The following is an 18,218-nucleotide window of genomic DNA, read 5'->3' as shown; positions in this document are numbered from 1 at the left end:
CTACAATAGTACCACAACCTTCCAATGAAGGTATAGTAAGCACAATTTTAACTATGTTGAAATATGGGAATGCTATTAGATAACTAACAGTGTATTACTGAGAGTTCTAATGTAGTGGCATAGCTTTTGAAATTATCATTACCAGTCAAGATAAAGCTGTTCTAGCATACTTCTAATATACTGCTTCTAAAATCAAATGAATACATATAGAAGAAAGAATTTTGGACTCCTTGAAGAAAGCAGGATAAAGAATCTATTTTAGATTACGGAATACAGCACTAAAGCAATTGACATCTTAATTTTCTAAAAAAAAATCATCCTCTGATTTTGTTTCATAAAATTTGACTTTTAATTATGTTGCTGCTAAAATTATTCTCTGAGGTATTTTGCATAGAGAACTTAAGACATTTTTGGGCTGGAGAAACACTCCCTAAAATGGCCATGAGTACAACCTGTTAAATATTTGCTTTTATTCCAGATGCTTCTTTCTTCGCTCTTTGCCTTCCTTAATAGAAATAGTGTATTAATTTTCTGTTGATGCTGTAACAATTTATTATACAGTTGGTGGCTTGAATCAACACAAATTTATTAAAACAACACACAGTTCTTCAGATCAGAAGTCTAGTATGAGTCTCACCAGACTAAAATGAAGGTATGGACAGGATGTTTAGGACTCTGGGCAAGAATTTGTTTACTACTAATTTGGACTATTGGCAGAATTCAGTTTCTGGCAGCTGTAGAACTGAGGTCTCATTTTCTCACTGACTACAAGTGAAAAGTGATTCCACCTTCCAAAGGCTACTACATTTCTTGACTTGCAGTCTCCTTCTTCCACCTTGAAAACCTGCAACAGCCATTGAGTCCTCACTTTGCATCTCTCTCTGATATACTGTTCTTCTGTAATCTACTTTTAAAGACATACGATTAGATTGAACCCACTCAGATAATCCAGAATCATACCTTTTGGTCCTTTTAACTTGTAGCATAACATATTCACAGGTACCAGGAATTAGGATGTGGATATCTTTGGGGTACCCTGTTTCTGTCTAGCACAAACCATGCTACTGACTGGTCCCTGGCCTTCTACATCAATTTTCCTTTTCTGTTTTGAATAATTCTGACCTTTTCCTCCTTGATTTGGTGAAGACAAAAGAGATATTGAGATTCAGAGTCACTAAGGTATTGAATTAGATATAATACCTATGGGAAAATTACAGGGGAAACATATTCTAGAAATACTGAAAAAAGAAAATAAGCTTTTAGTATTCCCTTGCAAAAGAGAAAATCATATATATTTTTGTAAGTTTATATTAACTGGGCTTAGTCCTCAGTACAAAGGTCCATATTTATTCACACAGCAACAGAAAGTAAATCATTATGGCTAATCAGTAAGGCATCTCTTAATATAGTATCAACACATTCCAAGATGAAGAGATATTCACTCAGAACAATAACTTGCAATAATTTGCCAAAATTTATGTCAATTTTGATAGTGGATGGCATTGCATCTTAATGTGTTATTTCTTTCCTACTTAGATCATCACGAAGTATGTATATGAGCTCCTGGAAAAGGACTGTAATTTGAAAAAAATCTCTATTCCAGTAAGTCCATTTGTAAAAAATGTTTCTTCCAAGTGAAATATTTATTTCCCAGTAAAATAGTTTTTAATTCATAAGAAAACTTTTGTTTTAGTTTAACTGTAATAAGATTCTAGTGTGTTGATATTGATAAAGATAATTTTAAATGCTTGCCAATATATCTAATCTCATTTTGCATGGTAGTTCTTATAAAGTAATACTCTTCAGTGTAAAGAAAAAAATACTGATTTTCCATCTTTTTAAAAAATGATATTACAGTTAAAAGGATTACCCTTTCCTCTGCTCTTTCTCATTTCACTGGAATAATTTTTTTTATTTGTTTGAAGTAAACTACTACATTTTTGTTACAGTAGACATTTACTGTCTCTTTAAATATTTCTTGATTTTTGAAAAATATGTTTTATTTCTACACATAACATGTTTCCTCTACACGTTCCCAAATTCATTCCTGGTGTTTCCTGTTTCATAACACTGCTCCTTCCCTTTTTGGCAGAACACTTTTTTTGAATTTTGCACATTTTGCCACTTCAGAGTGAAAAAGTTTGCGATATATTCTCAGACTCAAATTCTCAAAAAAAAAAAAAAAAACAAAACCCTACAGACCCCTGTTTTTTTAAATGTAAAACAGTAAATATTAAGCTTTCAAATAAAGACATCCTAATCATATGTATGAAATGGTGGTTGGACTAGATTAGATGATCTTTGCTGTCCCTGACAACTCTATGGTTTTGTGTGATATATAAGATTCTCTGGAAGACTTGATGAAAATAATTCATTTAAGGCACAAAATTTTGCATATAGATAATTTCTTTTGCATGAGATTTTGAAATTCCTTGGGTAATGTTTTTCTATTATAAATTGGAGGATTTGAGGAATTCTTAATACTGTCGCTTTCCAGAATTGATTCCGAAGTTCTTTATAAAAAAGAAATCTACTTTATATTTAATTTTCTATAAGTAACCTTCAGTGCTATGTCATATTGTTAGTAACTATTCATTCAACAAATATTTATTTAAGTGCCTCTAAGAGCTGGACATTGTTCCTAGTGTTTATGATGGTTTAGTGAATAAAACATTATTTTATGTAATAGCTAGGTCAATCCTTGGTTTATATGGAAACTTTTCCTCCTTTAGAAATACATGAAAGCCAAGATTTTAGTACCTTTTTGGAAATGAATATGCTAGTCTTTTTTGGATTCAAAATTCTTATTTTAGTTTTGACTTCAGGTCTAGCACTTGACTAGAACTATATATTGAATCTGGTCTTCCAGAAAGTAAGAGTAGAGTTTTGTCACTTTGTTTAGTCTTCCTTTCATGTTAATTTCATTTCTTTCAGAGTTTCTGAAGAATGACATTTAAATAGATTTGGGTTAACTCATTGATACAACACAATTGATATTGAGTCTATAATACTTCCAGTTCCATGAAACCCTTAAACTCACTTCAACCCCAATTTTCCCATAAAAAATCACACGATAATTGACTGTATAGATCATGTTAGATGATTGAGTTTCAGTTTTCTTCTTTGTAGAAAATATGAGATTAGATATATGAAAACTTTGTGTTATAGATATATTATCCTGTCATTTTAAATTTAGACTATAAAGCTAGTAAGCAAGAGAAGTTTGTTTTGTATGGACCTTAAAATAGATAAGCATCATGTCCATTTTTGGTTAATCAAGTTTCCTTTATTTACTTATTTATTTTTTGAGTTGGAGTTTTATTCTGTCACCCAAGCTGGAATGCAGTGTCATGCTCACAGCCACCCCAGCGTCAACCTGCTGGGCTCTCACAATCCTTCCACCTCAGCCTTCCAAGTAGCTGGAACTACAGGCATATGCTACCATGCCCGGCAAATTTTTTTTTAATTTATTGTAGAGAGGCAGTATTGCCAAGTTGCCTGGGCTGGTCTCGAACCTGTGGCCTCAGGCAATCCACTTGCCTCAGCCTCCCAAGGTGCTGGAATTACTGGCTGAGCCACCAAGCCTCACCTATTTTTTAAACTTAAAAAAAACTCTAAACTTTGTTTTAGGAAATTGATATCTCTTCTTAAATTATCACAAGTTTTATATGGTTGTGATTTTCTTTTTCATTTTTTATAAAGAGTTGTTCTTTTTACTGAGCAAAATACCCTCAAAGTTTTTCCCTGATGATGAATTAAGTTTTAGTTATGTAGTTAAATGATATTAAAAGAAATCCTTCTCCCTTTTTTAATGACAGAACTTTGTGCAGTCCAGTGATTTGATGATAAAGATCATGGTCATGTCTTATGTTTACTCCACATGACACATAAACAGGCACAAAGTATTCTCAGCTGTAATGTTTTATACTTGTTTAGAATATTGGATACATGAATTAAAAACTTGACTACAAATTTTTATTTAGCTTATTACATACATCTTGCTTAAGTAAAGCATCACAATTAGTAGTGTTCACAAGTATCCCAAAATGAATTAATTGCTGAAAAGTGACTAATGCAGTCTCACTGACCAAATGGTGTCTGAAGTTGATTTGTCAATGAAGTGAGGTAGTTCATTGGAATGATTTTTGTATGTATTTTTTTTTGAGTTGGAGTCTCACTCTGTCACCTAGACTGGAGTGCAGTGGCCGCTCACAGCCACCACAGCCTCGACCTGCTGGGCACCAGTGATCCTTCCGCCTCAGCCTTCTGAGTAGCTGGAACTACGGCACTCGCTACCACGCCCGGCTAATTTTTGATTTATTGTAGAGATGAGGTCTCACCAAGTTACCCAGGCAGGTCTCGAACTCTTGGGCTCAGGCAATCCACTCACCTCGGCCTCCCAAAGTTCTGGGATTACAGGCTGAGCCACCGAGCCCGGCCTGTATGTATTTTTTAATGAGCATAGCTTAATGAATTACCACTGTTTGAAGATAAATGGCCTCAGAAATCCATATGTCCAAACCTAATTAGATGGGTGAAGAAAAATTTATTTTATTCATGTAGATATTTGTTTAAAATTAGTACTAACTTTATATAGAGTAAGTTGTAGTTTCAATGTGCAGAGTCTAGAGTTCTGTGTTAGATTGAGGTGAATATTAGCTAATGACCAGTTCAAATATTGCTCTTACCCATTAATCATCATTAACATTATTCCTTTTTAAATTTTTTCTTGTTATTTTCTTGAATATTCTAATAGTCTTATATTTGCAAAGTCAACTTTTATGGCTGTTTAAGTGAAAACTTTTACTCATTTATTCTTGCTACCTTAATTTATAGGCCCTTAAAAACTCTTCAACTGCATTATACTATGAAAAATACATTTTTATCTTCTGAAAATAAGCACCCTCAGTTTTAAAGCAAACACTCTGGGATTCAAAATGGCAACATTCCATTGCTTAAAAAATTGACTCAGTTCCTTGGTAACAGGGGACTTAGTCAAATAGGAAGAAAGAGATAGTGATCAGCACCTAGTGGAAAGTCTATAACTACAGGTTTTTTCATTAAGGTAAATAGATGTCCATTTCCATAGCCATTCCAGGATTCATTAAGGCCTCCCTGACTTTAAGAGGCACTTTCTGTATGCATATTTAGATGTATATATTCTTTGGTAATTGAATAGAGAAATCCCTGTGGCTTCTTTTTTTTTTTATTGTACATTGACAGCTTTGCCTGTTAAATTTTTTTGTTCTTATCACCATTTTCTCTCTCCCCTTCCTCTCTCCTTCCCTCCCTTCCTTCCACTGAGTGATTCTTCTGTTTTCATATAATGCTCCTAGGTAAAAAGGGAACTTTTCTTCTTAGGTTTGGGTTTCCTCTGTCTCTCATCCGTGTCTCATCTTGTGTTGCTTCTGTCATATTCGTTATCATCATTATAGTTTGCTTACTTTGGACATAGCATGCTGTTGAAGCTAATGAGATTGCGCTACATTTATACCTCTCTTCTTATATTTTTCATTACTACTAATAAAGTTGCAGTTTTATCATTTCAATTCTTAATATTGTATAGCTCTTTTAAAATTATATATAACTATACATTCGTTTAATCTTCAATATCTGCTTTCTGAATCAGGCAAGTATTATAACCATCGTAGAGGATGCATTACTTAGTTAAATGCTTTTTATCTAAAGGCAGCCACTGGAATGCCTGATAAGATTTCTCATTCTAAAAATTTATTCATTTCTTTCTGTACTGAGTGATCACAATGTACCAGGCTCTATTCTAGGTACTAGGTCTGTGGCTGGATACAAAATGGAGAACCTTGTGCTTTCCTGAATTTACATTCTAGTGTAGGGAGCAGACAGTGATTAAACAAATATGTATACAAGTGCATAAAGTAATGCATAAGCTAGGCATGGTGGCTTACACCTGTAATCCCAGCACTCGGGAGACTGAAATGGGAGGATCCCTTGAGGTGAGGCGTTTGAGACCAGCCTGGGCAACAGAGTGAAACCTCATCTCTTAAGAAAATTAAAAAAAAAAAAAAAAAGAAATTAGGTGAGCCTGTTGGTGCATGTTTGTACTCCCAGCTATTTGGGAGACTGAGGCGTCAGGATCCCTTGAGCACAGGAGGTTGAGGCTGTGAGCTATGATCATGCCACTGTGCTCCAGCATGGGCGGTAGAGTGAGATCCTGTCTCTAAAAAATAAAATAATGCATACAATCTTAGATCATGGTATGTGCTATGGAAAAAAATAAAACATGGAAGAGGACTAGGATAATTCTTGGGCATATGTTTGAAATTTTAAATGGAGTAGTAAGGGTGGGCTTCAGTTAGAAGGTGGTATTTCTTCTTAAGCCTTGTGGCCATGATGTTCTTGCTAAAATTATTGCCATGTGTGCTCTGTGCAAATGCCTAAGCCATCTATCACTGAAGCCTATCTGATTGTTTTAGAAGTAGAGAAATTTTATTTTGCTTTTCTTTTCCCAGGTATAGTGACTGCTCATATTTAGAATCCAGGGCATTTTTTGGCTTCTGGAGTTTTTGTGTATTTCTTCTTTTATAATTGCATGATCAAATATAGCTGACAAAGTGGAGATCTATTGCATTTACACAGCATGTGGATTGACCTTCTTTATATGGGAATGTATATATTAGTAGAAGAATATTTACTTTTTATTCCTTAAGTAAATAGTACATAAAGTAAGCTTATGAGAGTACACAAATAATGTTGCCTGGTAGAATAATTGTATAATCTTGTGTTCACAATCTGAATGAAACTTGAAAGTCCATTTAGATAGAGCAGTAGATGTTTGAATATTTAAATAGTTTCCCCTCCCTTCTCCCTATAAAAATGTAATGGTATTTCTGGCTAATAGATGATGTTCCAGTAGGTGCATCCTCTAACTAGAGTTTATTATTGGTGCAATATATTTCTATTATGGAATTATAGACTTAATAGCTGTGTGACCTTGGGCAACTTATTTAAACTCTCTAAACCACAATTTTATCATCTATAAATGAGTATAATGATAGTACCACCTTAATGGAATTGTGATTGAATGAGATGATATTTTAAAAACAGATAGCCTAGCATGTAGACTTTAGGAAGCACTAAAAATAGTTATTTTTATTGATAGTGATAATGTATAATATTGAATATATAATAACATACAGAGAGATATTTTCATGTTCTTTTTTATATTTTTGTGTTTAAATTACTGTCTTCTCTTGCTCATCCACTTCATGTGTAATTGTTAATCTCTACTGAATATTTTAATTTGTTAAAGCTGTTTTTACTTCTATAATTTTATAGTAACCATTTAATTTTTTATAATGCTTTTAATGTTTTACTTGTTTTCATATTTATGTATATGCCTGATCAGAAAATATTTATTTATTATTTAATTTTTTTAATTACAGGTAGATGCCATTGAGAGTGAACCAAAGAGTTTTATCTTTATGAGTGAGGATGCTTTGACAAATCCACAGAAACTGATGGTTTTAATTCATGGTAGTGGTGTTGTCAGGGCAGGTCAGTGGGCTAGAAGGCTTATTATAAATGAAGATCTGGACAGTGGCACACAGATACCCTTTATTAAAAGAGCTATGGATGTAAGTGCAATTTCCTTTTTTTCCTGAAAATTTAGAGTTCTGTTTTATTATATTTTATCATGTTTCTTTAAAAAGTGTATTCTAAGCATTATCTTATCTTCAAATTGATATTTATTTTACTTGTATGAAAGATTATTCTGCATTATTTTGCAGTTACAAAGAAATACAAAGTGGTATCTTGAGTGTGGAAAGATTTAGATAATGTATTTTAAATTAAATATTTTTTATTCAAAAATGCTCTTAATGACATGAAATGAAACTATCAAATATTTATCAACATTAATGAAAATACTTCTGACAAAAATACCATGACTACTTTTGTAAAACCTTTGCCTACCTGATTTATGAAGTTAAACACAAAAAGAGATCTGCTATTTTAAATCAACCTCTATGTTTTAAAAGAAAAGTTGTAATAACTTAATGTGTTTTTATCATTTCTTTATAATATTCTTTAGCACCCGCAGCAAATAAGATGCTTTAAGCTTAAGGCACAGGCACACAAAATAGTAAATTGTAATGTTTACTGACTACTTTATTCTTATTTCATTCCAGCTTTTTTGAAATTGGTATTTTAAATATGTGTTCAAGAGCTTCTTTTCTGTAAGAGTAAAGTGTTTTTCAGACCTAGCATTGGTAGATCTTAATGTTTGACTGCATTTGTTTAACTGTCTTATTCTTAATTTCCCCAATGAACAACAAGATTTTGGTGAAGTATGGTTTCTTTTACATGTGAGTAGGAATTTTCTTCAGAAAAAAGCAAAGTAACATCTTGTATAAAATATTTAGTGTAAAAAGTAAAGGAATATGTGTTCATGTAAACTTTATTTCTTTTATCTATAAGAGCCATATTATTATATTTTTATACTTGAAATTAGAAAGGAATTCTTTGATACACTGATGATTACAAAGGTCAGTGATAATATGTTCTCAGCTCTTTAACTGTGAAAAAATAGTAGGAAGATTCAGTGTAACTCTCAAAGAATATTTTAGTTTATATATTTTGAAATTCTAAAAATGCTGTAATTAGAATTTCTTAGGTTAATTATGTATTTATTTCTAGTCTTTATGGATATGCAAAGAGCACAAAGACTTTACTATTGGTTTAGTTGCTAACTTTAATAGTGTATTTTTTAGTAGAATTGAGGTAACTAAAATAAATTGAAGTTTAGACTAAGTTAACTCACATAGAACATTATATTTAAACTATATCATGTTTCAGGTTTTGAATAGTGATATGAACTTTTTCTTTGACACATTTGTTTGTAGTTAGGACAGATCCTGTATATTTTTGGATGAGCATTATATTATTATATGTGAAATGTGTTCACAATTCAATGAATATTTGAAAATATAACTTAGTAAAGAAAATCAGGTGCTCTCAACATGTCAGTGCTTGGCGAAATATTTTGTGTAATTATATTGTCCTTGCTATAGCTCTTCTAAGCCTCTCTTATTCTGGAATATTTTATTATCATGTAAGGTTTTTGAGGTAAAAGAGTATATGGGAAACCATGTCAAACGTCTTTATTTGAGCAATCTGTTAATATCCTAAACAGAGAGAATGAAGTTTGTCAATAACATTGGAATAATAAATCAATTTGTTCTTATAAGTAGGAATAGTGTTTTAGGATAAAAGCATTTCACTACCTTGAATTTTTCCTGTTTTTCTCAATAATGGCAACTCATGATTCCTTGAAAAGAAGCAACTGATTTCTAAGCAATGCAGTGCATATTGTGGTAATTTTCTTCTTGGTGAACATTTAGAAACAGCACTTTTAAATCCAGATAAAGTGATTTTACTACTTTGGTTTTACCTTTCCATAGTGTTTTCTTGAAGGCCTGTTCTGTCTTGGGGGGGAAGGTGGTTGGGAAAGGATGGTTTAAGAAGCGGGCAGAAGAAGAAGCTGCCTCATCCTTACTTTATGATCAGGTTTGCTCTGCCTTTGGACTTTTTCTAAAATTGTATCTAAATAAAATTTCCACATTTTACGAGGTTGGGAACCATTACTCTATTTTTCATGGTCTGTCAGTTTTCATATCACAACTGAAGTTAATTGTGATATTCTGGGGGCCAGACACTATCATCTTTACTTAGTGTTGTTAATAATATTTCTATATTTTCCCTGCAGATTTTGGTATAAGATTGAAATTCTGAAAGTTAGATTTCTGTCATTGTAAGGTGAAAGCTTCCCCCACCCCCCAACAGTAGAACCTTCTCTTTAAGTGGACTGATTTGTGAAAAGTATGATGTTTACACCTGTGAAGCCACTTTGGTTGAAGGCAGAGTGAGGAGTGAAGATTGGAACCATTCTCTCTTATATTTAATGTATATTTTCAGTAGTTTCTGGAAGATTTCCTACTTTTTCTTTTAACCCTTTTATGGAATTTTTAAAGTTCTTGAGTCATATTTTGGAATGAAGCTTTTTAAAAATTCATTATTCACATTTTGCATAGTTTACCCGATTGAGCTTCGTATCTCTTTCTCCTCCTTGTCTGTAACCTGATGCCCCACAGTCTAGTCCTCTGGATTCCGTTTTCTGTAAAGGAAAAACCTCTTGACTCTTATGAAAGGGCTGGCCACACAATGTAAGATTATGAGCTGGTGTTGGTTTTTGGGTTTTTTTGGTTTGTTTTTTGGACTACACTTTACTTGAACATATGACGAGTGCTCCTGTTTTTACCTCAAGGCCTCCCCTTTCCAGGGGTTTCCAAGGTAACTGTTGGCCCATTTTTTGAGTCTTTGTGGACTTCTCTGGATGAGTTGTCTTGTTTTCAGTCATGATCTCCCTCTGTAGGCTCTTAAGTTTGAGTTTCTGCTGTAATACCAAGCAAGTATCCACTCCATCGACTTAGACTTTTACAGTTGAATTGACATCGGTATCCTCTGTTCCTTCCTCTCTCATTTTTTTTTTTGTCCTGATGGTTCCATCTTCTTTCTATTTTCTCACTGATATTTTAGTATAATTTATGGCAATAACAGACATAATTAAAAGAATTCAGTATAGCATTTTAATGAAATGTTTTCTGATTGTTCCAATGACAGGCAATCACTTTATGACTAATATTATTTTTAAACAAATATGTAAAGTAAATTTCTATATAACCAAGTGCTTTGTAAACCTCAGGAGAGAACCCCCTTATGTAGCACTTTTCATCACACTAGAATATTTGAGGATTTTATCTTAGAGGTTGTTACAATTATAATGGAACTAAATTAAAAATGAAGTAAACTGATACTTTACTCTGATATGAATTGCATACTTTGAAAGTTGAGTTAGAGTTTTTTCGTTTCTCAATCATTTGCTTCCTTTTTCATAAACTGTGGCTTAATTTTTGTATTCTGGTCATTGACTTTTTGATTCTTCTTATTTCATTTTAGATTTTTCTCCATTTTTGACAGATATGTTTGTCAAGCTGATTGATTGCAGGATTAGAATTTTTTCCCCCATAAATGTACACAGAAGCATTATAGATGGTTATCTAGAATAGGGTATAATTTGTTTCCTGTAATTTGGGTAATAAACTTTTTTAATACCTTCACATCTACTGCTCTCAATTCCCGGTCTTTAAATACTGCAAGATCTTGCTATACCAACATAAGCATTTGGCAAACTTGGTGACAAGGACATTTTAACAGGATTTTAGTGGGTACCTATAGTTCATAGATAGTAGTAAGAAAATAAAAGTACTATATTAATGTAGGGCATAATTATTTTTAAGAAGAATAATGCCATCTAGCTACTTATGAGAAATAATTTGATATTTTTGTAGTATAAGCAGAATATCAAGTATGGCAAGAAATTCATGTTTAAGGTTTTAAAGACCTCAAACACATGAAAATTGCATGACAATTTTAAATATGCTTCTGTTTGAGTGACTTATAGGGGTTGGTGCTTTTTTTGATAGTCATTTTAAATATTTGTGAAAATTAAAAAATGCTTATTAAAACAAGATACCATTTTTCAACATATCAGGTTGGCAGATTATAATTGCTTGACAATGCATTGATAATATTAAATTTAGATATTGGTGAAGATGTAAATTGGAGTAATCTGTTTAGATGGCAGCTTAGTAATATTTTCCTAAATTTAATATGTATACCAGTCTTCAACCTTAAATTTCATTTGTAGGAATTTACAGTAGAGTTGTTCACAAAGTACATGTACAAGGATGCTCATAACAGCAGTTTGTAATAACACAAAAACTTCAAACCACCTAAACATCTACCAGTGGGGAACTATTTGATTAAAAATGGTATATTCATATTAAGGAAGTTTATGTACCTATTAAAAAGAACAAGTTATATGTGTGTGCATGTGAGTTCATCGATATGGAATGGTGTCTAAGAGTTATCGGATAAAAGCACAAAAATGACGTTATTTATTTAAGAAGTACACTTACACATGTATATGTATGCATCTAGGGACATATGTGGACACGGAATAATGTTCCTGAAAGTTTATGCAAGATACCGTGACGTTTCCTGTTTAACTTTTCATTTTCAATTTTTCTCTTTATTTTTTTGTTTCATTTTTTTATTCTGAGCAAGTTTTACTTTTATATTTTAAAAGAGATTAATTTTATGATTAAAATTTTTAAAAGGAAATATTCATTAAATATGCTTATTGTGATAATGTAGTTATTGATTTATTTCAAAATGAATTTAACAGTAAATGTTTGAATAGAAAAATACAAGCAGCTCCTTTGAATAATTACTGATTTTCCCCTTAAAGAGTGATTGAATTTAGACCACTGAAATTTATATTTCAAAAAAAATTTTTGAATAAATGCTATGTTTTTCTTATTTGAAATATAGGAGTATTAAACTATAGTTTGAAGCCAAGGTCACTAATTCTAAATTTTAAAAGCAAACTTTGACAGAAATATAAATTAATCTAAGAAAATATATTTTTATGTTATAGACTTTGTAAAAGATTGTTGAAGTCAAAAATTCCAGAAAAGGCTAAAAGCTTAGCACATTACTGAACTGACAGGGTATATGAGGCCATACCAGCCCCCATGCCAGCAAAAGAAAACAATGAGATGACAGCTCTAGTGTTTGGAGAGAGGTTGTTAACGACAGCTTATTCCTTTATGATTTCAACTCTTGACAGAAGACAGGTCTGCTTGGTGCATCATGGCAGATATATCATTACCTTCTGGCCCTGTCATGACTGAATTGGGGAGAAAAACCTATGTTCAGTTTTGAAAATCCAATTACTTTCTGGAATTTTGGTTCCTGTTTCTGAGATAGATATGCTAAACCATTCTGTGATGGCTGTTTGCATCTAGATTGTCTCTAGTGCTGAACTAATTAATTAATAAAGCATTGACATGCATTCTTTCTATAGACAAGTGAGTTATCTATAATAGTATAGAGAACACCTTGATGTTGTCAGCATTCTAAGAGAAATATTGCAAAGTCTCTTATACCTAATATCTATTCCTCTACCTGTGTCTATACCTGATTTCAAATACCTTTCAAAGCCGACCTAGGCCTTTTCACTAAAAGAGGAAAAATACTCAATTTTAAAACAATTGGGTACCATTTTTACATGAAAAATATTGGTTATAATTATAATTTGGTTTTCTGTTTCTCAGTTACATGCATATTTGAATTATGTTTTTTCTTGTCTACCTAAGAAGTGACTCTGGAGACTTAGAAAGAGAAAGAGAGGATGTGGGTTTTTTAAAGTATGTCAAAAGCCTTGGGGTTTGTGTATGATCAGAATTTCAATGGATTTTGAGATGAGTTTAAATGCATAGAAAGTGAACATAAAAATCGTGTTTAATTTCTGTCATGTTGTTCTTTTTTTGAGTCACTCTGATGTCTTTTTCAAAACTGCTTTTCTCTTGAGCTTTGTGCTACTACAACCACGATCTGGATTTTTTTTTCCCCTTTTTATTTCACTTTAACTGTTGATCCCTTTTCTATGCTTCTTCCTTTAATCAGCTAAAGCAATCTGAATTGCTGAATCAGAGCTGTTTAGGGAGTGAGAGTGTGTAAGCTTGTGCTGGGTAAGATTCTCTGGGTAAAATGCAACACCTCCTGTAGTTATAATCAATGCTTTGGACACTTTCAAAGATTAGAGAAGCCATGACCTGCTTCAGGGTTAAACTTTTAATATAACTTCGCAGGGAAAAATGTCATCAATAAATGGAATAATTAGTTGACAATTTTTGAGTAGCCTAGGTTTAACAAAAGATTAAAGATAGATCAGGTTTGCATTTCTTATTGTACTTGTGGTTTCTGTTGTTTATAATATGCTTTTGTTTATCTTGAACATCATTATTTGTCAGTTTATCCCCTGAATTTCTTTAATTTGAAAATAACTAAAATAGAAAGAGTATCAGCTTTTAGTAATAGAAAATAACCTTTTACTTGAAATAACTGAGATAGCAAACTATAAGTAATATGTTTATGAAAGAGTAGTTTGCACTTTAAATTTAAATCAACAGGCTTTAGGTTAAATGTATTATATTAATATAATCAATAAAATAAACCATTTTAATGCATGTGAACTTAAGGATAAATAATTATTAACTTTCACTGGAGTCGTTTAGTAGTATTTTATGTTTCTCATTATTTGCTTCTGATATTTTGATATTATTTGGCTTTATTCAACTGTTTGCATTATATAAATAAAAGAAATTTTAAAGAAATATGATTTTAAATTGCCTTTTACAATACATATTAGAAATTCTAACTAATGACTAATTATTAGTTAAAGATTTAATGCAAAACTGACATATCTGTTAGTTACTTATTTGCAATGTAACTTCCTTATATTAAGACTGAATTTCAACAGTAATTCTGGATAGTAACAGAACAGTGTTTTAACTCTTTTTATCAGGAATGTCTAGTCTTTTGTTTTTTTCTGGCGAGAAAACAAATCACTACTTAAAATTTATAGTGAAGTGTTATAAGAATTAGGTGGAATGCAACTGGTGGTATACTTCGTCTATCTAGAATCATATACTTTTATGTTTTAAGATGAATAAACTCTTATCAGTTTAAATGTAAATAAAATTAGTAACCCCATATTACCAAGCATGCATTCAGATGTCAACAACTTTAAGATATGTGTCGTTGCTTTGTGTTTATAATCCTTATTGGAAAGAAGATGGCGCCCTGTTTATGAAATGTGTATCAAGGGATGAGTGTGCCTCTTTAAGACTGAAGCTTTTGGGAGAATCCTAGTTACTAATAAGGAGCACAATGTTGTGTTAGGTGTACATTCTGCATTTTAAAAACAAAAGCTGATATGGTTTTTAGACCACTCGCATTTGACTTTATAAGTCATAAGATTAAAACCATGTTAGCAATGCCACGTAGAAATGGCATAGCATAGCAAGCTATTATTTTTGTTACAATATACGTGCCGCACCGGGCTTGGTGGCTCAGCCTGTAATCACAGCACTTTGGGAGGCCTAGGCCCCGGGTTTGAGACCAGCCTGGGCAACTTGGCGGGACCTCGTCTCTACAATAAAGAAAAAGTTAGCCGGGCACGGTGACGTGCACCTGTAGTTCCGGATACTTGGAAGACTGAGGTGAAAGGAACGCCGGAGCCCAGCAGGTAAACTCTGGGGGTGGCCGTGAGCATACCACTGCTCTCCAGCCTGGGTGTTAGAGTGAGACTCCGACTCACATGCTGCAGTTTAAATTCTGAATGAAAATAGGTTATTCTGAAATTTCTTTTCTTTCTTTTTTTTTTTTTTTTTGAGTTGGAGTCTCGCTCTGTCACCCAGACTGAAGTGCAGTGGCCGCTCCCGGCCACCGCAGCCTCAACCTGCTCGGCGCTTACAGGCATGCGCTACCACGTCCGGCTGATTTTTTGATTTATTGTAGAGATGAGGTCTCCCTGCCCAGGCGGGTCTCGAACCCGTGGGCTCAGGCAATCCACTCACCTCAGCCTCTCAAAGGCGCGGGATTACAGGCTGAGCCACCGAGCCTGGCTTGAAATTTATTTTCTAAATCAAAACTCCAGAATGAAATATTCAGTTGACATCACAGGTACAAATTAATATTTGTAAGAAGCTCTCCTTTGGCCTTTTATTTCTGCGGTAACACAGTGATAATGATATAAATGTTTCTCTACAAGAAACTTATTTTTTAAATTAGGGAAAATACTGTTAAGCAGGCAATTCAACTTTTACCTCTCCCTTTGATAATGAAAACCATTCATTTTGTTTTAATTTTCAGTGTTCCTGTATTTAATAGTGTTACTGAAGCTTGGCTATTTTATTTTATTTTATTTTATTTTTGAGTTGGAGTCTCACTCTGTCGTCCAGACTGGAGTGCAGTGGCCGCTCCCGGCCACCGCAGCCTCGACCTGCTGGGCTCCGGCGATCCTTCCGCCTCAGCCTTTCGAGTAGCCGGAATTACAGGCATGCACTATGACGCCCGACTGAATTTTTGATTTATTGTAGAGATGAGCTCTCGCTGCCCAGGTAGGTCTCGAACCCGCGGGCTCAGGCAATCCACTCACCTCAGCCTCCCAAAGGCGCAGGATTACAGGCTGAGCCACCGAGCCCGGCTAGGTTTAGCTATTTTAAAACAATTCTTCTTAATTGTTATCTTTGTGATTGTATATGTAGATTGGAAACTCAGTTAATAAATAAAGGATACAATTTAAGATATGATGTTATATGTGTATACATTTATGTAGTTGTTATGGTGCAGCTTGGATGTAGTATGTTGAATAATAGCTCACTAATAAGGATCAGTTTATTTCTTTATTAAAAATAGGTATATCTTGAACCATATTCATGATTATATACATATACACAAACACATATGCCTACATGCATACAAATATTTGTAAATCTTAAAATACCAAATTGCTAGCCTAGTAGTGTTGATTTAAAAAGAAAAATAAACCATTATTTGAAAGACTTGTCAATTCTGTTGGGAAATACGTATTTGCTTATTCATACCATGAGCTGCATATTTGAATAAAATTATCTTTTCTTACAATGAATTGATCTTGAACATATTTAAGAGAACATTTATCCAAGGAAGCAGATGCCAAGAATATTTTTTAAACTTTCTTAGGGAAAGTTTAATGTACTTCTTAGTTGGCATTTTCTGATAGTAAGAAATTGTCTTTTCATTAAACTTTTCAGGCACATTTACTTGATATTGTAGTGGCTTGAAATGTATTGCCAGTTTGAACAGTATGTGCTGTTTATGATCAAAAACTTAAAGAAGTTAAATACTTCTGTCAGAACAAACTTAAGCTATGGTAATGGTCTTTTTTCCTGGAAATTAACAAATTATAACATCAAAGACTGTATAGTAAGGTGTGTAGTAGGTCATCTGCTGCTTGCAGGCATTTTTTCTCTCTACAGGATGCATTTGTTTAGTTTCTCACACTTCGTGCCTGTGGCGCTGTGTAGGGAAATTCAGACTTGCTCTTCTCCTCCAAGGAATCTCTTGGGTGGAGGATAACTTATACAAAATTAATAAATGGTGTTGTTTTTCATTATCGCCCATCCAAGGCAATTTGCAGTGTTCACTTTAGACAAAAAAAAAATGAGTTGTATAGGAAGCACTTAACATTATATTAATAAGTTGAAAGCTATGAGTCAGTTTGAAAAAGGAAAGTATTTTGAGATACTCTATACTATATAGACAAAAATATTGGCCCAATACTTTCTCTAGTCTTTTCTATTTATTATTTTAGTATAATAAAATCAGAAAATCTAATATTGAAATGAAAAACAGGTGTAGTTTTTGTATTCTGTGACCAAACTAAAGGGATCCATTCATTTATCTAGAGAGGCAGTTATTTGCGTTCGCCAATTAGAAATGTAATTTTTACTCTTTAAATGAATCATTTGCTTAAGCATTTTGTTGTAACATATTATGGAAATGGTTTCTTAGTAGAGAGAAAAATTGTCATGAATGATGTTAACCTGCTATATTGTGTGCTCCATGATGCTCAAATTCATGTAAATGCCAAAGGCAGTGGGATTTATGATTACTTTTGAAAACAGACTATAGTCCACCCTCTATATTTGTGGGTTGTGCATCCATGGAGTCAGCCAACTGCAGCATGAAAATATTTAAAAATTTAAAAATGTATAGTTGTGTCTGTACTGAATATATACAGATTTTTTTTCTTGTCATTATCCTCTAGACATTATAACACCTATTTGTATAGTATTTACATTGTATTAGTTATTATAAGTAACCTAGAGATAACAAAGTATACAGAGGGATGTGTGTAGGTTATATGCTAATACTATACCATTATGTATAAAAGACGAATATCCATAGATTTTTGTCATTCTCAGGAAGTTCTGGAAACAATTCCCCATGGATATAGAGGTTTAACTATATACACACACATACATATATGAATATAATTGGATGTAGATAATTGTTTGTATAAGTAGTCTTAATTCCTAGAGTGTAATTTCAGTTTTCTATTCTTAAATAGAAACATGATGCAAGCCGGGCTTGGTGGCTCAGCCTGTAATCCCAGCACTTTGGGAGGCTAAGGTGAGTGGATTGCCTGAGCCCACGGGTTCGAGACCCGCCTGGGCAATTTGGCGAGACTTCATCTCTACAATAAATCAAAAATTAGCCGGGCATGGTAG

General features: G+C 33.0%; 1 protein-coding gene across 1 annotated transcript in view; it reads left to right on the top strand.

Annotated features, from left to right (window-relative positions):
• Positions 1-18,218, top strand: part of FAM172A (family with sequence similarity 172 member A) — a 197,818-nt gene that overhangs the window by 17,277 nt on the left and 162,323 nt on the right. The window contains exons 2-3 of the mRNA XM_021707472.1: positions 1,537-1,602; positions 7,422-7,613. Coding sequence (XP_021563147.1) covers positions 1,537-1,602; positions 7,422-7,613 — 258 coding nt within the window. The remainder of the gene's footprint in view (positions 1-1,536; positions 1,603-7,421; positions 7,614-18,218) is intronic.

This window comes from Carlito syrichta, unplaced genomic scaffold, assembly GCF_000164805.1.
Source record: "Carlito syrichta isolate Samal-C Ts95f unplaced genomic scaffold, Tarsius_syrichta-2.0.1 Scaffold118060, whole genome shotgun sequence".
In the NCBI taxonomy this organism is placed as follows: Eukaryota; Metazoa; Chordata; class Mammalia; order Primates; family Tarsiidae; genus Carlito; species Carlito syrichta.
The sequence above is the reverse complement of the archived record's forward strand: the minus strand, read 5'-3'. Positions and strand labels throughout refer to the sequence as shown.